This window comes from Schistosoma haematobium, chromosome 3 (genome assembly GCF_000699445.3).
Source record: "Schistosoma haematobium chromosome 3, whole genome shotgun sequence".
Classification (NCBI taxonomy): Eukaryota; Metazoa; Platyhelminthes; class Trematoda; order Strigeidida; family Schistosomatidae; genus Schistosoma; species Schistosoma haematobium.
Genome location: NC_067198.1, coordinates 44,491,142 through 44,518,808, shown reverse-complemented (window position 1 = coordinate 44,518,808; position 27,667 = coordinate 44,491,142). Strand labels below are relative to the sequence as shown.

Genomic DNA, 27,667 nt, shown 5'->3' with positions numbered 1-27,667 from the left:
TCTAGATGAGATCAAACGTTCTCATGTGAAATCGAAGGTTCTAGATTCGAATTCCATGTGAATAATTGTGGATGCTCACTCCTCTGAGGAGTCCTCATACTAAAACGAAATGATTGTCCAGTACATGAAAAATTAAAGAAAACAAATCATAATTTTTGTTACATAATCAATTTAATAGAATTGATTATATTCCATCATTTCATAGTGATATTTCTAAAATGAAATAAGCCAATACACCATTATAATATACAGTTTTGACATTTATTATGGTTGCAAAATGTGTAACCATTTTAAGATAAATAACTTTTTTCATAGTTCATACAGATTTATTATAACCAATATGAAAATAGCATGCGTTTAAGACTGCGATCGATCAATTTGTTATTGACATATATGCATTCTGTACAGATTGCCTTAATATGTCCTCAAATCACAGCTATTATAAACAATGATGATAATGACTGGCACTGGAATCCAGTTTGACGTGGGTTTCATCCTATTTGGGACTCGTCAGAAGGATGTATCTGTATCCAAGACTTGATGTTTACTTCATGAATCGAACCTAATCTTGAAGTGAATATCAATTCTGGGATGGAGTCATATCTAGTTGGCGAGTCCTAAATAGGACAAGACGCATGTCCTGAATTCCACGGCCAACCAAGATCATCTCCGCTTATATATATATATATATATTCTCTTGGAAATTTCATTTGTATCATTCAGTGTAATAGTAGACTAAGTGCGGTTAATTTACGATTACTACTTAGATAACATTTACATAGTGAATTTTAGACGGCTATGCTTTCCTACTATCTACATTTACCGGAACTTTCAATATTCACTGGATCAGAAACTTTTGTGTCATATATGTGATCAAGCTCTTGATTCAAGAATTCGAATACTCCTTCATATTTATTTAAGTTCATATGCACATGTCGACTTTTTCAGTTCAATAGGATTTGGTGTAACCATTTATATGATGTTTGTTCTCATAGAAAATCATGATCTTAGTCCTCCAAATGACACTTTCAGATCATTAAATATGTTTTCTTCTCTGTATGGCAATCGAATGAAAAGTTTGATAAAGGCCTTAGATGTCCGATCTAACTTCGATAATAGTTCAACGAAAATGTATTCATGAACTTAAAATAACCTTATACTTCATTTCTTTCATTTTATCAAATCTGGTTATAGTAATATATCATATACTTTAATATGTAACATTCTGATAAATTAAATTGTCGTTTACATTCTTTAAGTACCTAGCTAATATCTTCTTTTTTCAGTATTGACACAAAGTAATTTAGATTGATATCATAAATGGATCAATATTAGACCACCATTGAAAACGTGGAAGCACTGGACGACCATTTTGTCCTAATACGGAACTCTTAAGCAGTGCGCATCCGCGATCTCGCATGTAAGACTCGAAAACAGAACCTGTGGTCTCGATGGTGATCTAACAATTTTTTAGTCAAATTACAATAAACTTTTATGATAAACCTTCCACTGTTTATAAGCAAATACTTTCACAACTATGAAACTTTTTATTCACTTTACTTAATTTGTTTTATGTACACTTTTAGTTGAAGTCTATGATGGTCATGATGGTCATCCAGTTGTTAGACGTGCCAACTCTCGACCACCTGGTATACCAATACAAGCTGTATTAAATACAATACATGATTTTGCATTCATACGTTCTGAGTAAGTTAATTCCATACACTTGAAGTATTATTTAAATTTTACAAAATATTCAACTTTTATTTTAGTATTACTACACATTTTTGTCAGGGTACTAACTGAAACCAGAGATTACTGCAAAGCTATTTTGTCCTTGAACAGAACTATCCAGTAGTAAACACCCAGCAACATATCAAGAACTGGAGACAGGACATTTGAATCTCTCATCAAGTGGTTAAGCTTTGGATGATTATTGGATTGAAACTCAATGGACTATATTGGGAATTCCAATCAAATAATCTAATACTTCGATGAATATCCAATGTTATTGATAATAAATCTAACAATCCAGATAAATATAATTGAACTCATTAGGTCGAAACTTTAATTCAAAGTTAATGATTAGTGAACACTGAAACAATGAGCGTTGAATCATTATTATTCAATAGTTGAGGTCATGAGTCAATTGAAGCTAGACCACCATGGAAAACCTGGAAGCACTGGACGGCTGTTTCGTCCTATTGTAGGAATCCTCGGCAGTGCACATCCACGGTCCCGCCTCTTGAGATCCAAAACCAGGGCCTATCAGTCACGCGCGCGAACGCTTAATCTTTAGACCACTGTTTATTTTCTGTTATACTTACGATATGAATTAAATACGAAGTTACTTGTCATTTATCTATACAAATTCTGCAATTCCATTGTTTTGAGATAATTAATTAAGTATAAAACAACACTGAAATAAAAACTGAAGAAGTTTGAATTCGATTAACGGTCCGACAGAGACCATGACCAGTGGAGTTAATCCGTATCGAGTAGAGACAGGTATCTACCTCAGTAGAATGAAAGATGGTCGCGCGATTCGGTGGATTGGTTGAGGTTACACATTAACACCGTTGGTTGCCTCCTTAGTGGTCTAGAGGCTAAGCGTTCGCGCGCGTGACTGATATGCCCCGGGGTTTGAACCTCGCGAGGTGAGACCGTGGATACGCACTGCTAGAGAGCCCGACAACAGGACGAAACGTCCGTCCAGTACTTCCAGGTTTTCATTGATGGTCAATCGGTTAATGATCTCAGTCAAAAATTTGATAATCTCCAATACCCTATACTGATAATTTTACTTTTACTTCTCTAATTAAGATGTTTCTCTTCAAAATTACCTTTCTTATCTTTAGTTTTGTCAATTTCAATGATATATTTTCTTGATCATTTTCTCCTCTCATTTTAATAATATGAAGTGTATTATCTTGGATTAATACACACATATGCTCGACTCTATATTATTCACTACTGTGTATCACATTCTGGAGAATAGTGTCGTATTACTGTTTAAAATGTTTGACTTCGAACCAATCTGGTGAAAAACATCGAATCTTACAACGTTTGTTTTACATACAAAAGCTTAATTCTTACATCAACCTGTAACTAAGCTTCTTAAAAACAACTAATATTTAAACAAAATGTACATGATGTTCTGCTTAAACTTTTAAATGACCAATTTTCTACAAACACATTACTATATATCTGACTATTTTAGATTTCACTAGTTGAAATCATGAGTCAATTGAAGCTAAATCACGATGGAAAACGTTGGAAGTACTGGATGGCCGTTTCGTCCTAGTATTTTAGATTTCCTTTTTATTAACTAATTATATCTGTCAGCTGTGTAACAAATGTTTACAATCTACATACAAATCTAATTACTCAGGAATTTCAAAACATACAAGTCGCAAACTTTTACTCTTACTTGATATTTTAGACGAATACCAGTCAATGTCTACACTATTCATACATTGAAGATATTCTATGATTGAAGCAAAAACGATCGTAAACATTCAAGGATGAAATATAAAGAACAGTTAATCATCATTTAGAAACTATGTATAATAATGTGGATGAATAATATTGAGAAACCTATTTATCTTGTGTACGCAATGGTATATTTATCACTTGCCTAAATAGTCACATATCAATCACTGTACTGATACTCCAAATTTAGTCATTTCTAGTTAGAATTGTGACAATTATCATTAATAACGATAAACAAAGTTTGTATAGTAAAACAAACTGACCACAGTTGAAAATGTTTATTATTCAATCTGATTTAGTCATCTTGAAATGACCTGGATCATGAAGGGTTGGTCATCAATTCCTGTTGTGTCATAGATATCCATTGCTGAGAAAACATGCATTAGATTAAACTAAATTATGCACGAAAGGTTTTTAATGTTATTTATTATTACAAAAAGGCACCAAATAGATATACGCCACATAAATCATCCGATTTATGTGAGGGCTTGATACTGCCCGGGTGCCCAAACCGAAGCAGGTGGTTTTCTTAGGGGGCCACACCCCGAGCCTTCGACCTGAAGGTCTGATCCACAAGGCAGTGGAGCATCGTAAGGAGATGCAATCCTATGGAAGCTGGTGACCAACGATTGGTTCATACACCGTTTGTTCCTTCAAGATACTGGAGCCCATGTGCACCATTGGTTTGGAATGAGGGTTTTCCAACTTCCCTAGGTGGACTCTCCATGTCCATCAACCCGGTTAAAGCGTCAGATATTCGCTTCTCGTCCTCTCAGTATTGTTAACAACACCCCGGCTGAGAGAAGGCAGTGAGTAGGAATTCCCTGACAGAGGCTATATACGCGTGGCTATGTGAGAGCATTTTGAGAGGGAGAGCGGACTTTTACCACTCTCGACCGTACCAGGGCATTTGGAGGCTTTTAATGTTATATCAGCGGCTAACAATTTTTCTACAAAAACCACTTAAAAATGTTCATTTCAAAAGATTCAGTCTTTTTTTATTCACTTTCATTTCATTTTATGCAAATTCACTTGGTATTGTTTATTTGAATCTTTCCATTGAGGTTTAAGACTGTTATTGATCTGTCTGTTATTGGGATATGTGCATACTGTGCGAATTGCCTCGATATTGCCGTAATTCACAAGCTTTATAAGCAAAGATGGTTTGGTGGTTGGCAGTAGGACCAACTTTGAGGCGCGTTTCGTCCTACTTGGGACTCGTCGGTTGGATGTACCTCCATCTCAGAGTTGATGTTCACTCTGGAACTTGAACCCAGTACCATTCGCTTCAAACGCCATCGCGTTATCCACTCAGCTACTGAGTCCTGATAGCCACTTGCTTGTGAAATGAGGTGAATTTAAATTCACAGTATGCACATATGCCAATAAGAGACTGATCAAGTGCAGTCCTAAACATTAAGGGGAAGATTCAAGTAAACACAACGCCAAGTGAATTTAAACTTCAACCAATTGCACAAGCAAGCGGCTATCAGGATTCAATAGCTAAGTGGATAACACGATGGCGTTTGAAGCGAATGCTACTTGGTTTGAGTCCCAGAGTGAATGTTAACCCTCATATGCAGGCACATTCAACTGACGAGTCCGAAATAGGACGAAACGCGCATCAAATTGTATTCTATTGTTAGCCACTATCCATTTTTGCTTATTTTATGCAAATGTTTTTTTTAAGAATAGTTTTTAAATGATTTTGTAAAATGATACACAAGTTTCTTTATATTATTGTTATGTCCTTTGGTCTGTCTACTCACTTTCGGTGCTGAGGATACTTGTCTAATCCAGATTAAGACCTTGGCGCAATAGGCTGACCGATCTAACCTTGAGGCTAGTACGCGTGAGTTCGAAGTGGGGTAGAGGGAATGGAATAACGTCCCGAAAAACAGCTTTCGTAGTCTGTGAGAGCTTCTTGTTTCCCTGTTCACAGCAATTATCCATTTATATTTATGGGATACTTCATCATCATAAAATAATATCGGTAGAATACTTTTATTAAGAAAATTCTTAAATAAGAAATTGTACACAATTAACTTTTTTCTACTTGAATAGATAAGCACATTTTAAGGTACATAGAAACCGCACATATGTACATATTAACAGATATAGGTACATATTTATACCAATTAAGTGAAGTACATATTTTTGTATAGATTATGTTATTGAAATGATTGATTTGAACTTTTATTTAACAAAATTATGCGGTTATCAATCAACCTTAAATTATCTATTTACTTGTATTGATTTATTGTCTGGGAAACATTGGGAAAAAAGAGAATATACAACTATAGTAGTCAGGTAAAAATCCCTAGTGATTTGAAATGGTTTTTTTAAGAAAAAAAAAAGAATTTGTAATAAAATGTCAAAAGAAAAAAAAATAAGGTTTATATTAGAATATATGGAGTGATGTGGGTAGTAATTAGATCTATAATGTTCTTTTTTGCTTTATCTTAGAACTCATCATCTAGATGTACTTAAATCTTATGCTTAGTGTTCATTATGGGATTCGAATCCAATATCTTTTACTTTAAACACTAATCCACTATTGATAAGTACTAGATTTTACTGCTAAGAATATTTCACTCATACTATATGGACTTTTTACATAGTAGCTATTTTGAAGTTCTGTTTTAATTTACGTCTGTGAAACGTGGTCATTAAGAGTAGAAGATACTCGTAAGTTACTAGTATTTGATCACAAATGTCTTAGAAATATTGCTGGCGTCTGCTGGGTTCACTTGGTAAGTAATAGTGCGGTTAGACACAGGGTATTAGGGAATGATGGTAAATCAGTTGATGAGATTGTATATATTAATCGACAGTGGTGGTTGGGTCACGTGTTACGTATGCCTGAAAACCGATTACCACGATGCGCAATGGTAACTAGTGTTTGGGTTGGTTGGAAGAAAGTTAGGGGCAGTCAAAGCAAAACGTGGCATCAGTGCTTGGAGTCACTAACTTCTAGTCTGACCCATGTTGGTAGATGCAGACTACTTGGTTGGGGTCCACGTGACTATCGTAACCAGTGGTTGAAGACTCTTGGTGACATGGTTCAGAATCGATCACAATGGCGTCGGTGTATACACTCTCTGTCTTCCCTTAAACTAAGAGATTAAAATCACTTCATATCTTTCTTTCTACGAACTAATTCTTTATTCCTGTACTATATCCTTATTGCAATCTTTCTTTTATATATTACCACCACTGAATTAACTACTTCTATGAATCCAGTGTACGTCTTGCTGTGCTTATGTGGTATGACAACTTGGACGGATGCATATATGTGCCTAGTCCCCTACGTTGTAGCTGACTGACTGACTGAGCTATTTCGAGATAGTGCATATATGATACACATATGCCAACTAAGACAAATCAAAATTCAGTCAAATTTTCAATAGCGAGATTATCCAAACTATTACAAATTACAGATTAGACTGATTAAAAAATGATTAAAACATTTAAGCACTGGACGGCTATTTAATCCTAGTATGGGACCGTTCAGTAGTGCTTATCAACTTTAGTTGATTAGTATATCATAGGGATTGCTTTGAAGGTTTTTTAAAAGTATTCCGTCTTAATACTAGTTAAATATTGCTAACGTTTTCTAATGACTCTCGATATGTTTATCTTTCCATTAATTATTATAGATATCCAGTTATTGTATCAATTGAATGCTATGCAACTCAAGCACAACAACGTGTACTGGTCACATTCTTACGTTGTTGTCTTGGTAATCGTTTATTATTGCCAAATTCAGAATTCACTTTTAATTTAAGTGAATCACAATTGGAAATTGAAGAGCAAGTTGAAAAGACAAAACTACATTCTATGATGAATAATATTAATCTTAATAATAAAGGCAATCGTAAAAATAGTCTAACAGTTGTTGATTTAAAAAATGAATCAACAGTATACACATCAAATGGTTCTTTTGTAAGATGGCCATCACCACGTGATCTTATGGGACGTATTTTATTGCAAGGTAAACGATTACCAAAAGGTACCACAATGAATACATCAGGTAATGAGTCAGAAAAATGGATGAATGGTGGTCTGCCTAATTTAAGACGTGTATTTAATTCATTATATGTAAGTCAATGGCATTTTTATTTATTTATCTTAATTCGTTTGTTACTTCTTTATTCGTAAATCAAGTTATACGTTAGTGGGTTGGAAGAGATCTGATTTACATTTTGTTATAATATAGAACAGTAAATATCAATTGTTTGTCCATTATTTCGTAAGATTTACTACTGAAGCCATTTAAGTAACATCATTTGTATAATAAACATGTCAGCAGATCTACTCGGAATGCTGATTGTGGACATAAATAAGCTAACGATCAGTAGTTTATATTGTACTTAAATGCCTTCTATTTTGTTTCGATCTGAAAGTAATGGTCCGCCACTAACTAATAAATGAAAGTTATGTTCATTGTTGTCTGTTATACTGGGTAAATATCCCTACACATCCAACAGAGATTATTCACAAGTTTCTATTTCTAAATATCATCATCTTGCTAGATCACACTGCTAATCACAAGATGTAGCCTCAAACTGTTTCGTTTTATTTTCGAAATCCAAAATTATCTTAAAAGAATTACACTGAGATGAATAGATACAACAAGAAGATGAAATGGTAAAACATCTGAAGAGTAAGATTTTTTAGTATTTTTGAAAATTTTATACACATAGTTCCCTTTATCATTTTGAAAAGAGCAAAAACAAAGAGTCTAGCAGAATAACATGGATCTCACGGGGGGAGGCAGGATCGTAGATGCGCACTGCTGAGGAGTCCCATACTAGGACGAAACGGCCGTCCAGTGCTTCCAGGTTTTCCATGGTGGTTTAACTTTAATTAACTCATGATTTCAACCATTAAAATAACATGAATTCATTTTTATTTCGTAGGTTCTCATCAGCTGCTTACAACCTGTGATATTTAAAATTATAATTACATAATGGGTTTAAATTACTTATATGAAAGTTTTATTGGAAGTTATATTGAAGGCATATTCGTATAGTATAGCAAGGGTGTAAATAAAATATTGTAACTATATACCTTATGTGACAGCCGTTCAAGGGGCTAGAAACAAGTGATTACATAATGAATAGGAATATAGTGAGTAGAGTTCAGTTGATAAAGTAAGATTATTAATTTGAAAGATAATTGAAATAAACTCACTGATGTAATAAATGTGAGAAAGAGTTTGAAGAAAAAGAAAAAAACTTTTTTAAGATGCTTACTTACTTACTTACTGACGCCTGTTACTCCTCGTGAAGGAGCATAGGCCAACCACCAGCATTCTCCATCCAACCCTGTCCTGGGCAATCCTTTCCAGCTCCTTCCAGTTGTTATTCATCCTTTTCATATCTGATTCTATTATCCGACGCAATGTGTTCTTTGGCCTTCCTCTTCTCCGCTTCCCTTCAGGATTCCAAGTTAGGGCTTGCCTCGTGATGCAGTTTGACGATTTGCGTAATGTATGTCCTATCCATTTCCATCGTCTTTTCCTAATTTCTTCTTCAGCTGGAAGTTGGTTTGTTCTCTCCCACAGAAGGCTGTTGGTGATGGTATCCGGCCAATGGATGTTGAGTATCTTGCGTAGACAGCTATTTATAAATACTTGTACTTTCTTGATGATGGTTGTAGTAGTTCTCCAAGTTTCAGCTCCATACAGTAGAACTGCCTTGACGTTCGTATTTTTTTAAGATGCAGCGAAAGAGTATTTGTCACCAAGGCAAAGAAAGATTATTAACCATCTCCTTTTGAACACGTAGGTCAGGTTTTGAATATTAAAAACCTCAGATAGTACAAGGTTTTTCTCACAAATTGGGATATTATAAGAAGGAAGTGATATTGATTTAAACAGAATTTTATAAAGTAATTAGTCCCTTTAATTAATTATCCATGTCTCCAGTTTGTGTATTTGGTTAATAATGTAAACGTATGGTTATAAATTATTAGTCTCTTCTTGTCATACATCTAAGATAGAACTTCTAAGAGTACATTAACCTAAACTACAGAGAAAAATGTTAGCGATAAAAAGTGAAGCAACTAAGTAGTTAGATTGGCTGATTTTGAATATGGTTTTCAAACACATTTTTCCCAACCTCAAATATTTTACTGGGATCATTTCCACTGAAATTATTCCCTAAAAATTCTTTCACCACCAATCACCTGCACCTTGAACTTACACTCAAGCAAACATAAAAGATCAGAAACACTCAACGACCAATCAAAGTTAATAATATTAATAATTTCAATGTTTAAACTAATTTGAGACATTTTGTGATGCGAAACTGTGGAAATTACATGTTGCCATAACCCCCTATGCTGAAATACTTAATTAGTTCTAAACCACCTGCTTACTGATGAGGAATCGAACTCCTGATCACATGAGAACCATTTTAGTTAAAGCTTTCGCAGGATATGCTCAGAAATAAGAACAGGGACTATCCTATTCTATTGTCGAGTTGTACATGTTTTGACCCGTACATGTAAAATGATAGTTTAAATCATGAGTGATCTTATCCACATCAATTTAAACTGTTGATTGATATAAACAAACTTGGATGATGGCTGGCGGTGTAATCCATGACGCGCTTTTCGTCCTGTTTTGAACTCATCAGTTGGATGTACTCCTTCGCATCACTCCGGGACTCTAACTCAGTACCATTCATTTCCAACAACATCTTATTATTCACTTAGCTATTGCATCCAGTTAGGAACTAGTTTGTGCATTGTGATGAAGTTTAACTCATTTATATCCGTTGTTGAAATCTTCCGAATGATTTTTAGGACTGTAATTAATATTACCTTAAACCACAAAGATTATAAGCAGAGATGGATGGTGGGTATAAATGAAATCCAGGACGCGCATATTAGTAGCTAAGTGGATAATGCAATGGCGTTTGAAGCGAACAGTAGTGGGTTTGAGTCACGGAGTGAACATCAACTCTGGAGGACAGGTAAATCTAAATGACGAGTTCAAAGTATGATAAAACGCTGGTCTTGTATTTCATTCCTACCCACCATCTATCTCTGCTTATAATTTTTGTGTAATATTGGGGCGGTCCTCATAGGATGTACATATACTAAAAGTGTTCCAAACAGTCCTTAACATCCATGAGAAGATTCAAACAACCAATCCAAATGTTGATTAACATTTTTCAAATGTATATCAGTAAATATACACCGTATTTATGATAAGTCAGTCAGTCTTGAGTGCTGTCAGAGGTATGAGGGCGGCTATCACTTCCCGGCTACCCACATCGTGGAAAAGTTCTTCCGGAGGTACCTGAAAAGGAAGTTGGATTAGAGGTGGTCTTGGTCACCTGAGAGCGTGACCGCAGTGCCCAAGGGACAACTGCTTGACACCGGTCACGCACGACCTTTTTATGGGTAATTTTTGTGTTAGCTCCGTACTTGTTGAGGCCTTATTACCGGAGACGGATATCCGTGGGATAAGGCGAGGTGTGCATTTTCAGGGTCGACCTTTTCTAACGCCACCTCTCTCTGTGGGAAGGCAGCATCGCTGTCATACTGGTTGTCTGAAGGGAACACCTTAATGCTGTCACACCTCTGTACAGTCGGCAGTACGACTTCGCCTTCGGACCTTGGGTTTGTTGCTTTTAGTCTTACCGCTCTTCAACCGACCTGTCTGACATGGTAGGACCTTGAGGAATGGTTGTTCTAGCCAGTATAGCTCGGTTGCTTCATCACGATAGGCAAGCCCAGTCATCACGTCAATGTAGCAACAACAGTCGGGTTATGGTAAGTAAAACAAATTCTAAAAAACACTAGTGAATTGATTTTGTAGCAGAAACCAAGACTAAAAAACAAAGAAAAATGTTGTCAACTTTGTTACATTTGATCTTTTGTTACAGACTTCTCATCAGGAAACACCTGTTATTAGAGAATTATCTGATATGTTTTTCTTCGATACAACTAATTATGAACAGATTACAAATAATGATTCAATAAGATGTAAGTTGTAAATATTAGAGAACTTTACATTTTGATGAGCATTATTGTTGTTTAATTTTGTGATTAATTTGCTATCTATACGTTGTTTTAGTACAGTGTACAATTTAGTTATTTTACTGAATACCTGTTGAATAAATTAAATAGGACTTGTGTAATTCACACAAAATGCAATACTTACGCTTGTTCTTCGTCGTGAAGGAGCATAGGCCGCTCACCAGCATTCTCCATCCAGCCCTGTCCTGGGCAATCCTTTCCAGCTCCTTCCAGTTGTTATTCATCCTTTTCATATCTGATTCTATTTCCCAACGTAATGTGTTCTTTAACCTTCCACTTTCCTACTTCCCTTCAGGATTCCAATTTGAACTTGCCTCGTGATGCAGTTTGACGATTTGCGTAATATATGTCCTACCCATTTTCATCGTCTTCTCCCAATTTTCTCTTCAGCTGGAAGTTGGTTTGTTCTCTCCCACAGAAGGCTGTTGGTGATGGTATCCGGCCAATGGATGTTGAGTATCTTGCGTAGACAGCTATTTATAAATATTGTACCTTCTTGATGATGGTTGTTGTAGTTCTCCAAGTTTCAGCTCCGTACAGTAGAACCGCCTTAATATTAGTGTTGAGGATTCTGACTTTGGTATTGGTTGACAGTTGTTTTGAGTTCCATACGTTCTTCAATTGTAGTAATGCGGTTCTTGCCTTTCCTTGGGTTCGAATCCCGCGAGCGGGATCGGGGATGCGCACTGCCGAGGAGTTCCGCAATGGGACGAAACGGCTTCCCATATAAAATGTTATGATGGAATATAAAAGCGGATCCACTACTTTGAAAATGATCTTCTCTAAAGTTAATTTCAAATTATACTGAATATAAACAAGTAAAATACTTATTAATGGATAGAATTAAAAAAGACGATTTCATGCTTGAATAGCTGGGCTACCTGTTCCTGACATCTAGATATTCCAAAAAGATATCTGTTTTTGTTTGTATTAATACAAAATGGATAGTGGCTAACAGTGGAATTCAGTTTGACGAGCGTTTCGTCCTATTTGGGACTTGTCAGCTGGATGTACCTCCATCTCACAGTTAATGTTCACTCTGGAACTCGAACCCAGTACCATTCGCTTTAAACTCCATCGCGTTATATTGAACACGTATACTAAATACAGTGATTGTTATATTTCAAGTCATAAGTGGAATAATATTGTGTTCACTCTAAATCCACACGATCAGAGATTCGATTAGTTGTAAGATTGCGGGTCAGTACTCTCAAGAATTCTCAAAACTGAGCGAGAATATTGTCTGCTTATATTTACTTTACATTTGATATCTTTTCATGGTATAAATATTTGTAGACTACAATGTTTAGTTCTCATCAGTAAAATAAATAAAGCTTTTCATTTTTACTAAAAACTATAAATACTTGATAGTTTTGTACCATAATTGACACTGTTTGGAATAACATTCCTTTCACTTTCATTGGTGACTTTCGAGGGTTCTAGTGTTCAAGTGCTCAAGTTATACACGGCACATGAAGAATCTAATTTCTAGATATAGCACTATCGGTAAAAGCTTTTCGCTAATACTATAAGAATTCCTTTCAAAATAAGTTAGTAATAAGTTCATGATTGTTATAAACAAAAGATTCTTCACTTGGTATTGTTTGGCTTGTGTCTTCCCATTGAGGTTTAAGAGTGCGATTGATCAGTTTGTTATTGGCATATGTACATACTGTGCGTATGCCTCGATATTGTCTTAATTCACAAGCTTTTTGTAAGCAATGATGGATAGTGGCTAGCAGTGGAATCCAGTTTGACGCGCGTTTCTTCCTATTTGGGACGTCCTACTGAGGACTCAGTAGCGGAGTGGATAACGCGATGGCGTTTGAAGCGAATGGTACTGGGTCCGAGTTCCAGAGTGAACATCAACTCTATGAGATGCGGGTACATCCATCTGACGAGTCCCAAACAGGTCGAAACGTGTGTCCTGGATTCCACTGCTAGCCACTATCCATCATTGGTTACAAAAGACTCTTCAGTTTATGCTTTACATTACAAACAATTTGAAATAGAACAAGATTGAACAATCTTTAAACATTTCATATACCATTATTCTATTCTTCCTTATTTTAGCTAATATATCACTGAATATGAATCGTACAATGTCATCATTTTCAACACTATCAACATCTCATGGATTAAAAAGAGATGTTAAACATGATCATTCACCTAATACTACACATAATAATTCATCCACATCACCAGTTGTTATTGTTGGTTGTACACATACAGAAACTAATCATCATCATCATCATCATCAACAACCTAAAATGATCCTAAAAAATTTTCAATATCAATCTAAAGCTAAATTAGATTTATATGATCATTCTAATTTAAAAGATAAACGAAATATAAATATGAAAAGTATTACAAGTCATTATAATAAAATTAATATGAACAATACTACTACTAATGATAATAATACTACTAATAAACAATATCATCAAGATAATATACATTTACATCCATATTATATAATAATTATGTCTGAATCAGAAGCATCTCGTGCAATTGGTACTAATGCTGGGGATTTAGTACAATTAACTAGAAATTCATTAATACAAATTTGTCCAAGTTTATCTAGAGCTGATAGTAGTAATTTAAATCCATTAGATATATGGGCATGGGGTGGACAAATTGTAACATTAAATTATCAAACAGCTGGTTTAATTATGGATTTAGCTACTGGGTTTTTTGCACGTAATGGTGCTTGTGGTTATGTATTAAAACCAAATTTATATCGTCAATTTTCATCATTTTTTACACCATATAGATCAAATTTATTAAATATTACTGAAAGACCACCAGATACTACACCACAGGTATTCTATTATTAATTTATTTTGATTATTTATAAACTTCTTGTTATAACTTATGATTGCTGATTAGAGGGCAGTGACTTATGAGCAGCTTAGAGTTTTGATTGGCCATGCTTCCTGCCTAACCCAGTCAGTTGAGTCCAAAACGCAAGTCTCAGCCTCTACGATATGAATCATTATATTTCAGACATGCTCTGTTTATATACCAATCAAACAGACCATAACGTACCAATAAAATATGAAACAACATTTGTACAATAATTAACCAGATGTGGCTGTGAATCAGGGAGGCAGTAATTAATATACTGGGTATAACTTAGGAATGGTAAAACGTATAATAATAGTTTATGGTTAAGTGGTGGTTAAGTGCTCGCGCGCGAAACCAGTAGGTCCTGGGCTCGAATCTCTCAAGGGGCGAGGTCGTGGATGCGCACTGCTGAGGAGTCCCACAAGAGGACGAAACGGTCGTCCAGTGCTTCCAGGCTTTCCATGGTGGTCTATCTTTAACTGACTCATGATCTTAACCATTGAAATAGTTTATAGGTCAAAATAAAGCTTATAATAAGAGAAATATGAATATGCATAGTTTAGTTACTTAATAATTATACAATAGAAATATACGTTTAGTATTGGTCCATAAATGGATCCCAAAAATTACCATTCATTATTCTTATCGGGCATAACACTTCTAAAATACTGTTTATTATAATGATTTAATTCATTAAATACCATTTTTTGAAACGATTACTACCTCATTAGAAGTCAATTGTCCAACATTCTAAATGAATGGATTGCTAAAAATGTAGGAAAATAATATAATTGTGTGCTTAAGATACACAATAGATTGGCTAGATTGATATTATGAATTGTATAATCAAGTAATGAATGCCTATGTAAACCAAATGTTTTAGTATGAAATTTCACAGCAGTGAACATCCACGATCTATCCTGCAAACAGGAATCAAACTCAGAACCTTCAATCTTGCACAACAATGCTTAACCTGTAGTCTCCTATGCCGTGATCCAACGGTGTACAAGTCTGATGATTGACTCATAGTGCCTCCCCCTTTTTAGTGAGTGGACAAATGACCGAGAAGAATAGTTATTTTATGAAATGAAATGATAAATTTGTGCGGAAAATACTAAACATGAAAGTAAAAGCGATCAAAATTCATTCAAAACAAAAATGATTATAGAATACTGTATTTTGTAGGCAATCCATTGATCTATTAAATGAAGATGGAATGATGAAATCTTTAATGAGCAATTACTGTAATGTTTAAATGATGAACGTCACTGATGAGTCTCAGTAGGGATACCAAGGAGCATATGTTAACTATCTTATCTCATAATATGACTTTGCATTAGTGAGCACCCACAATTTCTCTAGGAATAAAACTCAGGATCTCCAGATACTCCAGCTTGTCACAAGCCTTGATAAATAACTATGATTTAACCAGACTTCCACCTAAGCATAACTATTTGGTCACTCGGAGTTTACAAAAAGGTTGATTCTCGATATTCCGGTGCAGATTCTTTACCGTTATTCAACGATTTTTAGAAGTATAAAGTTTATCACCGAGTCACTGAATGATTGACATACGGTACCGTGGAACGGCTCAATGCCCCATCGGATTCCAATTCACCAGTCCAAACTTTAAGCATATGATAGGAAGGCATTAGTTTCGTTATTTGATGAGGTCATCCGTATACACTGCGGAGCAGTCACATTATACGAAGTAACAGCTATTCACTGTGCTCCCTGATTTCCAGTGTTGAATCATAACAAAATCCACCTGCAGATAGAGCTAATTATTACAAGTTATTTGAAATGAAATAATAAAATATTATTTCCAGTTACACTGAAATATTTTATCTAGGTACTTCGACTAAAAATTGTCAGTGCACAACAACTACCGAAGCCGAGGGGATCAGTTTCAAAAGGGGATACAATTGAACCATATGTTGTAGTAGAAATTCATGGTATTCCAGTGGATTGTGCTGAACAACGTACTGTCACCGCACCAGCTGGTAGTGCATCCGGTTATAATGCAATATTTGAGGATACTTTTGAATTTTGTGTACAGTTGGGTAGTCTGGCATTAGTACGCTTTGTCGTACTAGATGATCATGCAATTGGTGATGATTTTATAGGACAAAATACAGTACCATTTGATTGTTTACTTACAGGTAATTGAAGAATTTTTCAATTTTCACATCTTAAACTATATTTGTGAATATTTTCATGAAATTATGATAAGAGAGTTAAGTTAGTTGAAGAAATATCTCAAAAACCAAGCAACTGCTTCCCGAGAATCATTTTTTTGCCTTAGTTATATTAAATGCCGGCGACTGCTCCCAAATGCCCTGGTACGGCCGAGAGTGGGGAGAGTCCGCTCGCCCACTCGAAATGCTCTCACATGACCACGCGTATATAGCCTCTGCCAGGGAAGTCCTACTCACTGCCTACTCGTGGCACCGGTGTTGTTTACGAAATTGAGAGGACGAAAAACGAACGTCCGGTGCTTTAACCGGATCCCAAACCAGTGGTGCACATGGCCTGGCTCCAGTATCCTGAAGGAACAATTGGCGTACGAACCAATCGTTGGTCACCGGCTACCATGTTACTGCATCTCCATACGATACTCCACTGCCTTGTGGATCAGACCTTCAGGTCGAAGGCTCCGAGCGTGGCCCTCTAAGAAAACCACCTGCTTCGGTTTGGGCACCCGGTCAGTATTACAGCCCTCACACATATCGAATGAGATTTGTGTGGCGCATATGTATTTGGTGTCTCCTTGTACCAATATCTATGTGTTAAAATAAATAAGTTGTATTAAATACTCCAAATTTCAGATTTTCCGGCAGTCAAAATATTCTTCTGCAGAGTGTACACGCAATCTTGATAGGATTGATGTTGATATAGAAAGTCGAGTCTCTGCAATAGTTCAACACAAATAATAAACTCTTTTGGTCATGTTTGATCAACTATCAACCTGAAATCACTTTATTAACTCATCATTTCTTAATAATGAATATCATATTATCTAATCTTGAGCGCTGATCGAACTTCACCAACCAAATTATGGTCTGATCATTGTGTTCTGTTGCTAAAGTGTTAAAAATGATTAATTCAACAACTTGAACCTTAGTTTTATGCTACCTGGGTTCCAATTTTTATAAGATTCATAGAATACATCTTATTAGTGAGTGCTAGCCACTAGATAACTCTGTTCTAGGACTTCACTGTTGATTATTTTGTAGAAATATCTAACATTTGAACAAAGAAAACAAAACATCAGCGGCAGTCAGAATAGTTCACTGGTAATATATCAGGCTGTTAAGTTAGATAAACCATGTTCGTATCCCACAGGAGCCATCACTTCCTGCAAGATTGTAGATATGCCTTTTGACAAGCAGCAATTAACACGACACCTAAATTTAAGCTTTCCTACTGATTATCTCGAACCACCTAACAAATCATACTCATTTTTATTGAATCACTGAATAAAGTATAACCATTTTACGTTTTTAATTCATGGAATCCTATTAGTGTTATGAACTAGGCAATAACAAAGACACTGATTATTACTACAAAATTGATCAAGTGATCACTTGCTCACTAGTGACTGACTTCAGAGGACACTCCTGGAGTTCTAGTTAGAAGTCGTTACCAGTGGAGTTTAACCAGATCTGTTGTGAGATATCAGCCCACTGAAGACAATGGTGTATGGTGGCGCACTTTCGTGGATTGGTTGAAGCTAGGCATTACCACCGTTGGATGCCGGCTCAGTGGTCTAGTTGGTTAAGCGCCTGGCGCGAGACTGATAGGTCCTGGGTTCGAATCTCGCGGGGTGCGGGATCGTGGATTCGCACTGTTGAGAAGTCCCACACTATGACGAGACAGCCGTCCAGTGCTCCCAGGTTTTCTATGGTGGTCTAGATTCAATTGACTCATGATTTCAACCAGTGAAATGTAAAAGTTAATACTATAAAAAGCAAAAAAAGCCAAAAAGGTATCAACACCCAAGGTTAAACTTGATGGTTTCAAATAAATTGAGCATTAATTATCCCAATGAGTAGAAAAATTGTATTTCTAATGTTTCATGACTTAACGTAAGCCATTTCTTCAATGTAAATAAATAAACGAACATTAAATTAACACAAGTTTAAATAGTATGCAAGAAACAATGATTGTTTCCTGAAGAGGTAGCTTATATTAAGTCACTAAACGGCAGAAGTACAATTCTGTCTATTCATTAGAATATAACAAAAAACATATTTATTATAAAACCAAATATTATCGATCATAGATGTCTTCGAAGCATTGCTCGTATATCTCGGGACCACCGGATAAGTAACGCAGTTGTTAGGAAACCGGTACTAAATAAGGATGGCAAATCAATCAATGAAGTAGTGAAACTTCATCAGTTGAGATGGCTGGGACACGTGTTACGTAGACCCAACCACCAACTGCCCTGACGTGCGATATTTTTCATGGTGTAGGAGTAGTTTGGAAGAAATCTAGGGACGGCCAGACCAGAACATGGTTCAACTCTATGAAGTCACTGACAAGTGGACTGAGTCATGTTGGTAGGTGTAGACTACCTGATTGGGATCCACGAGATGATAGCAACCAATGGTTATAGTCCTTGAATGACATGGCTCAAAATCGTTTGCAATGGCGCAAGTGCATCCACTCTTTGTGTCCTTCCTAAATTTTCCTTGTCTTTTTTTGTCTTTCCGAATTTACTTCACTGGATTATACTCTTTGAATAACATCTTCAAACCCTAATGCTTCCGATTTCTGCTTATACTCTTACCACCTCTACCACTACGGGTTTTGATTCGATAACCGCATCTCTGTGCTAATGTGGTATAACAACTTGCACTGATGTACGTACGTACGAAGTTCTACGTTGTTACTGGCTGACTGACAAACAGACGACCATTTTCTTTATTCTTTTATCTTATTCTATATTTTAATGTCTTATGATTTTATCTATTTATTTATTTATTTCATAATTGTTTTCATCATTAGATTTTGTTTATAATTTTTTGCTAATATGTTGTAACCATTATGATTGTTTCTCATACCTTAGAGATAAGAAAATAATATTCATATGACTATGGATTTATTTTTGTTTTACCTTCACTATTCCTTCATCCCCCCATTCATGTCAACTTCCCATAGATTTCTAAACATTCTTTCAATTTTGAAAGTATCATCACTTTTTGTTGTTGCTTTCTCTTATCAATAAACATGTGAATAATTCCGTTTATCATCATTTTGTGTAAATGCTAGTGGTTTTGTTTATAATAGATTAGAGAGGAATACCATACAATTAAAGGATTTATGTAGATAAGGTATATTTATTTGTAATTGACTAAACACACATCAGTTGCATTCTAATTACATTCAGCTTGTATATAATTATCAGAAAGGGTGTTTGTGGAGATCTGGTCATTTAATCGTTGAATTCATGAATCAATTAAAGCTAGATTATCATGGTAAACCTGGAAGAACTGGACGGCTGTTTCATCCTATTATGAGACTCCTTTAATTTCGTGGCTTGGTTGAAATTACGCATTAACCCCATTGGGTGTCAGCTCAGTGGTCTAGAGGTTAAGTGTTCACACGCGAGACAGATAGGTCCTGGGTTCGAGTCCCGTGGAGGCTTCCAGGTTTTCCGTGGTGATCTAGCTTTAACTGACTCATGAATTCAACTATTAAATTATATATAATTGGTAACAAGAAACCTACGAATTTATTGTATTTAAACTATTAAGTAGATTTGTAACCAAGTACTTTGGTGGGAGTGGGAGGGAGGCAAAAGTTGTATTCTCTGAGGTAAATGATTAGATAGCAAAGCTATAAATGATATCCTGAACAAATAATTAGCCTCTATCTCATATATAAGAAAAATTTTGGTCATCTAGTTTTGTAGCTATTTGTCTTGATAGAATTTTTTGTCTTCATTTGTTCTTCTTGTTAACTGTTTTGCTTAGTTCATTTCTGATCATTTGATTGACTGATCCCTTCTATATAAACTGATATATTGAATATGTGTCAATACGTTGGCTTCTAAACTCTTTTATGTTGATTTGAATGTCACATTTTTGAACAGTTTGTGAATTTTCCAAAGTTTCATCAACTTGAAATTTTAGAGTTTTACCAGTCAAATAAATCTAAGTGGTTGCCTTTATTAATTGATACCATACTGTTTCACTGCCAGACAGTGTATATCCAGGTGACAACGATGTTCACTTTCTTCAATGTAATTCTTTCTTCTCACATACATTTATGCTTCTGAAGTGTTTCGTTTAATCAACTTCGTTTTACAGAGTTTTCTTTTCTCATAACTGTGCTTGAACAGGACTGATAGGTCCTGAGTTCGAATCCCGCAAGGTGGGGTCGTGGATGAGCACTTCTGAGGAGTCTTACAATAGGACGAAACAGTCGTCCAGTGCTTCCAGGTTTTCTATGGTGGTCTAGCTTCAATTGACTCATGATCTCAACTGTTAAAAATCTCTTGCTTATAAGAATAAAGTAAAAAATTATTTTAGAGAATACAAAATACTATGGTATGTAATATTTCAGATTATGTAAGCATTGATAGTTTTGTTGAAATCGATTTTTCTGTGCTAAATAGTTTAGTTATAAAACTTCTTCATTTATCTTGCTAGATAACATCATCTACTTAAACATAAGATAGAAACTTCCATAACCAATTCATGATGACGATGGTGTTATCTAGAAACATGGTAACAGTTTCATGTCTAAGCTACTAACCACAGGGAAAATGATTTCAATGAAGTTGCTCTCTTCAACTACAAATTATAATCATCATTTCAAAATTGTTATTTTATTCGTGATTCATTACTTGAATAAACTGTAATTCAGTAGCGTGGTGTGTATAAAGTACTTGAATGTAATACTTTGTTAGTAATGTTATCGTTGTTATGACTTTATGTCCGGCTTTTTATCACATGATTCACCCACCAATCAAAATACGACCTATACATTCTTAGCACTGTACCGAACCAATGACGTTCGACCGGTATAGACAGTCTAACGTCTTTATTGGTCCTATGTCCGCCTAGCCCGTCCACTTGAGTCCAGAACACCGAATACCAGCTCTCACTATGCGAATCGAATCGAATCATTTATTTCAGACATACTGGGTTTATATATCAAACAAACAGACCGCAACGCACCATAAAATAGGAAATAACATTTGTACAGAATAAAGCCAAAAAGTGACTGAACGTGGGAGGCCGTAGTAAACAAACTGAACATAGCTTAAGAACAGTAAATCGTACAATAATAAATTATAGGTCAAAATGAAGCTTATAATAAGGGGAATATAAATATACATAATCTAATTATTGAATAGCTATACCGTAAAAATGTATAGATAATATTAGTCAATTAATATATCTCAGAATTTACTCATGTCTTAACCTTCGCTCGGATATAACAATCATAGAGAAATATATTACTATATAAATTAATCTTTTATTAAATACTAATCAGTATTAACGGATATGAATTGTAGCCAAGCGACTATCCTCTGTTTTTGATGAAGTTTTGTTCTCTGAGATAGATGGTTTGGTTGTGGAGCTTTCATTGTTCTTCTGAGCGACATCATCAGCAGAAACTTCAAAAAGGAAGTGAAGTGTTCGAATTTCTGCATATGTCATTCACAACCTGTCCTGTAGACCTCGATGTTGATTGATTCTTATTGACCTTAAACCTGTCATTGTTTACTTCTTTGTTTTGGTTGTATCTCTCATTGGTTTGATTTTTGTTCCTATGTTGGTGCATAATTTTCCTGATGACTATCCTCTGTCACTGACAGACAGAAATCACTTGATGTTTCATATGTAAAAGCATTGATCCAGATTGTGTGTTTTTTTTAAGTAGTACAGGTCTGTTATTTATTTGCCTTAATATCAAAGGGAAATAGGATAGTTATTGAGGTTAACTTGAGTTCGAACAATTTGAAATATTGAAAACATCATGAAGAAGATTCATTCTTGAATGCGGAAATGTAAATACAATATTTCTTAGCGAATTCCAACCGAACTGTCTGGTTGCTTAATATTGTGAATTGAATGTAATCAAATTCTTGAAATTTCTTACATTATTAGATCATCTTTGATATTGAAGACCATTTCCAAAGCAACATTTCCATAAAATGATCTTACATTATTTACTTTCTATTTGATTTTATGTAATATTTACAAATTATTTGGCTAGCTGCACTTAATCCAATATTAGTTAGTTGATGGGTTGCTATTACACTTGCTTACTTGTCTTTTAGTAAGGTTGAAGGAACTATAAACTTCACTTTATAATAATATGAAATTAAAGTAAAATCAATTACGGCACAGTGTTATAAGCATTACTATGTTGATTTCATTTTCAAAGAAATTAGTTACGGAGATAGTAACTAATCATAGTGAAACATCAGTAATTGGTAACACAAATACACACTCACATTCACACACACACACACACTCATAAATCAGATAAGTATGTAAAGTATTCGAATAATTGTAATCATTTTTTTCTTTACCTTTTCTTATAAAAAATTTCTCTGTTTTAGGTTTTCGACATGTCCGTTTACGAAGTGATACTGGTGAGCCAATTCCACTTGCTACTTTATTTGTACACATTACCATTACAACTGGAACAGATAATTCACATGGGGTAAGGAAAAAAAATTACTAATGATATTACTATTTCGATTGGTACTTTTTATATAATGAAATGAACAAAAAGAAGATTATTAAGTTTTTGATTGAGATCATGAATTGGTTGAGGTTAGACATTAACACTGTTGGATACCGACTCAGTGTTCTAGAGGTTAAGCGTTCGCGCGCGAGATCGAAGACCCTGGGTTCGAATCCCGAGGGCAGGATCGTGGATGCATACTTCTGAGGAGTCCCACAATATGACGAAATGGCCGTCTAGTGCTTCCAGGTTTTCAATGGTGATCTAACATCAATCAATTCATGATCTCAACCAAAAAGAAGATAGCCGGCTAGATGTAGTTGATTTAATTGTGTGATTTTTGAGGATTTATTACATTCTTAAACATAGTTCTTTTGACAAACTAATAATAGTTCAATAGCTATTGACAAGCTAAAAGCTTGGAATATTTGTTATACACTGCTTTGGAAAAAATGTAACATTCATAATATTAAGTGCTCTGATTGTCCTACCTGACTTCTTCGATTCTAGCCTGTCCAATCAGAAGACAAAAATAGCCAGAGTATTTACTGTGTATATTTTATGACTCAAAATCCACAAGACATGCATCAGCTACAAGACTCTAGACCTAGATTTTTTGTTGGCTGGCACTTATCAGAGAGTCATACGTGCAATCTTAAACGATTTATACCGCGATGACAAATAAAATTATGGAAAACTCCAATGAGAAGGTGTAACTGTTGGAATTGAATCATATAGGACATGAATTAGTTACCCACCACTAACAATGGAAGACAATTTCTCAGTATCGCAAACCGACTGAGGTTAAGCACTTAAATAATTGTTTGTCGACTTAGTTATCTAAAGACTAAACGTTTGCGACAAGGTTTAAAGGTTCTAGATTCAACCCCATATAAGATCATGGATGAGCACTTTTAAGAAATCTTCTGCTGAGATGAAACATTTATCTAGTGCCTCCTGTCTTTCAATAATTATCTACCTAAAATCTGTTTGTGATGCAAGCCACATAAAAAACAACAAAATGTTGAAGATAGGGAAATCTGTTTTCAAAACTCTTTTCATGATTTTTTATAAACTAAATTGTATTTATGACCGAAATAGATAAATATTCATACTATATTGTGGGAACGAGATAATTATGATAATCTACATATATCCTCTGTTTTATTGTAGTAAATAACTATACTTTATAAGAACTATGGACAGCTTCTAATTTCACTAGTTAAAAACTTAAATCCTTATAAGTAGTATATAACTGTGGTCAGGCATAGAATGTATTTCAGTGGAAGATTGATAAGGAAAGAAAAGAAATGGAACGCAATTGGTATGAAAATGTTTGAACAATGTAATTCCAGACAATGGACTGATATTTGCGAACGAACAGTCAAATGTGAGACGATGGATTAATATTTTGCAAATTAACGATTTACTGTATGCTTCTCAGATTTTAGTGAAATGCTCTGTAATTCCGTGCCAAGTAGGTTCGATTATCCCCACTCATGTTCTTATTCACTATACCTGCGTGTCAGAGTTGATGCTCACTCTGGGAATTGAACCCAGTATCGTTGGCTTCAAACGCTATGGTGTTCTCCACTTATCTACTGAGTCCTGATAGCCACCTACTTGTGCAATTGAGTGACGTTTAAATTCACTTGGCGTTGTTTTACTTGTATCTTCCGATTGTTGTTTAGAACTGTAGTTGATTAGCGTCTTGTTGGTGTTTGTTTAAATTAACTTACTTTCTGCTCATTGATAATTTAGTGGTTACAATATTCGACATTCAACCCAGTAAGTAGTTAGTTCGAATGTCCCTCACGTTGTTTAATTACGTTTCAGCAATTTGGATATATTCATCACTTTTATATTTAATCAATGTCTGGGATTCAATTAGTACTAAGGACTAAATAGACAAGAAATTTGAAACAACTCACTGATTAACCAACTGTAAATATCTCAGTTTTAGATGAAGTCAGTAGTAGTCCAAATAGCTTAGTGGCAACGTCTCTACTTTTTTTACTTACTTACGCCTGTTACTCCCAATGGAGTATTTGGCCGCCGACCAGCATTCTCCAACACACTTTGTCCTCCGACTTCTTTTCTAGTTCCATCCAATTCTTGTTCATTTTTCCCATGTCTCTCTCCATTTCTCGGAGTAATGTGTTCTTTGGTCTTCCTCTCCTTCTTTGGCATTGAGGATTCCATGTGAGTGCTTGTCTTGTGACGCAGTTGGGTGATTTCCTCAATGTGTATTCTATCCACTTCCAGCGATTCTTCGTGATTTGTTCCTCCACTGAGATCTGGTTTGTTCTCTCCCATAGTAGGTTGTTGCTAATAGTGTCCGGCCAATAGATCCGAAGTATTTTGTGTAGACAACTGTTAATAAACACCTGTATCTTCTGAATGATGGTTTTCGTAGTTGTCCAAGTTTCCACCCCATACAGTAGAAGTGTATTGACATTTGTATTGAAAATCCTGATGTTGGTATTGACTGACAGTTGCTTTGAGTTCCAGATGTTCTTCAGTTGTAAATATGCTGCTCTTGCTTTGCCAATCCACTCCTTCACGCCTGCATCAGAACCACCGTGTTCATCAATGATGCTGCGCAGATATGTGAAGGTTTTTACATCTTCGAAATCTTCTCCGTCAAGTGTGATTCGATTGGTGCATGCTGTGTTGTGTCGGAGAATCTTGCTTTTCCCTTTGTGTATGTTGAGATCTACTGCTGATGAAACTGCTGCTACACTGGTCGTCTTCTCCTGAATTTGTTGTTGCGTTTACGATAGGAGGGCCAGATCATGATCCAATCGATCATCAGGAGAAAGAGAAAGGGTGAGAGTAAGCAGCCTTGCCTGACACCGGTCTTTACCTCGAACGAGTCTGTCAATTGTCCTCCATGCACGGTTTTGCAGTTTAACCCATCATATGAGTTCTGTATGATATTGACTATCTTCTGAGGCACGCCGTTGTATCGAAGAAGCTTCCATAGTATTGTTCTGTCCACTCTATCAAATGCTTTTTCGTAGTCAATGAAGTTGGTGTAGAGTGATGAATTCCATTCAATTGGTTGTTCCACAATGATCAGTAGAGTTGCGATTTGGTTTGTACACCATTTATCCTTACGGAATCCTGCCTGTTGGTCACGAAGTTGGACGTCTACGCAGTCCTTCATCCTGTTTAACAATACCCTGTTGAAGACTTTTCCTGGTATTGAGAGAAGAGTGATGCCCCTGTAGTTATCACAGTTGCTGAGATCGCCTTTCTTCGGTATTTTGACCAGAAGTCCTTCTTTCCAGTCTTTTGGTACTTGTTCCTCATCCCAAATCTTATTGAAGAGAATGTGGAGTATCTTTGCAGTTACTGCTACGTCTGCTTTCAGTGCCTCTGCTGGAATGTTGTCTGGTCCTGCTGCTTTGCCACTCTTGATTTGTCCGATAGCCATGCTGATCTTTTCAATTGTTGATGGGCCAACATCAGTTGGGAGGTCCGTGGGTGCTGCTTCGATATTGGGTGGGTTCAGTGGGGCTGGTCGATTCAAGAGTTCTTAGAAGTGTTCTACCCACCTGTTTCGTTGTTCTTCAATGTTGGTGATTACCTTGCCTTCCTTGCTTTTCACTGGTCGCTCCGGTTTATGATAATTTTCAGAGTTTCTTTGGCGTGTCATACAGTTGTCTCATGTTTCCTTCTCTTGGAGCCTTTCCTGCCGTCATTACTTGATCTACATATTTACGTTTGTCAGTTCTGATGCTCCTCTTCACTAGCTTGTTTAATTCTGTGTATTTAGCTTGTGCCTTGGCTTTTTCTGCTCTTGTTCGGATGGTATTGATTGCTGCCCTCTTGTTCCTTCTTTCTTGAATCTTATCCAGTATATCAACAGTGATCCATTCCTTGTGATGGTGCTTCTTGTGACCCAGGACCTCATGACATGTTGAAGTGATTGCCTCTTTGATCTCCTTTCAGTTGCTATCCATAGTAGTTCCTTCTCCATTGAGTAGATCATGAAAGACCTGGAACTTGTTGCTGAGGTCTATCTTGAATTTGTTGAGTTTGTTAGTATCCTGAAGAAAGGCCGTATTGAACTTTTGTGATATTGTCCGCCCCGTTGTCCAGTGCTTCTTGAGTTTCAATTTCATCTTGGCGACCAGCAAGTGATGATCTGATGCTATAGCAGCTCCTCTCTTGGTTCTCACGTCCTCCATCGTCCTCCTGAATGTTTTGTTGAAGCAAATATGGTCGATTTGGTTTTGTGTAGTGTGATCCGGTGAAGTCCATGTGGTTTTGTGTATGCGTTTATGTGGGAATATGGTGCCGCCTATGACCAGTTTATTGAAGGCACATAGGTTTGCAAATCTCTCACTATTTTTGTTTCTTTCTCCCAGTCCGTGTCGTCCCATGATGTCTTCATATCCAGTGTTGTCCGTTCCAACCTTGGCGTTGAAATCTCCCATCAGAATGGTCAGGTCCTTTTTTGGGCACTTCTCGACGATTGACTGCAGCCTATTGTAGAATTGATCTTTAGCGTCTTCATTGTAGTCGTTGGTAGGCGCACAGCATTGGATGATGT

At 35.8% G+C, this 27,667-nt stretch overlaps 1 protein-coding gene across 1 annotated transcript in view; it reads left to right on the top strand.

Annotated features, from left to right (window-relative positions):
• PLCL1 (Inactive phospholipase C-like protein 1) overlaps positions 1-27,667 on the top strand; it is a gene marked incomplete at its 3' end in the record, with an annotated part of 104,622 nt that overhangs the window by 64,990 nt on the left and 11,965 nt on the right. Inside the window, exons 11-16 of the mRNA XM_012937681.3 lie at positions 1,587-1,707; positions 7,152-7,593; positions 11,394-11,493; positions 13,621-14,369; positions 16,247-16,556; positions 22,979-23,082. Of these exons, the coding sequence (XP_012793135.2) occupies positions 1,587-1,707; positions 7,152-7,593; positions 11,394-11,493; positions 13,621-14,369; positions 16,247-16,556; positions 22,979-23,082 (1,826 nt within the window). The remainder of the gene's footprint in view (positions 1-1,586; positions 1,708-7,151; positions 7,594-11,393; positions 11,494-13,620; positions 14,370-16,246; positions 16,557-22,978; positions 23,083-27,667) is intronic.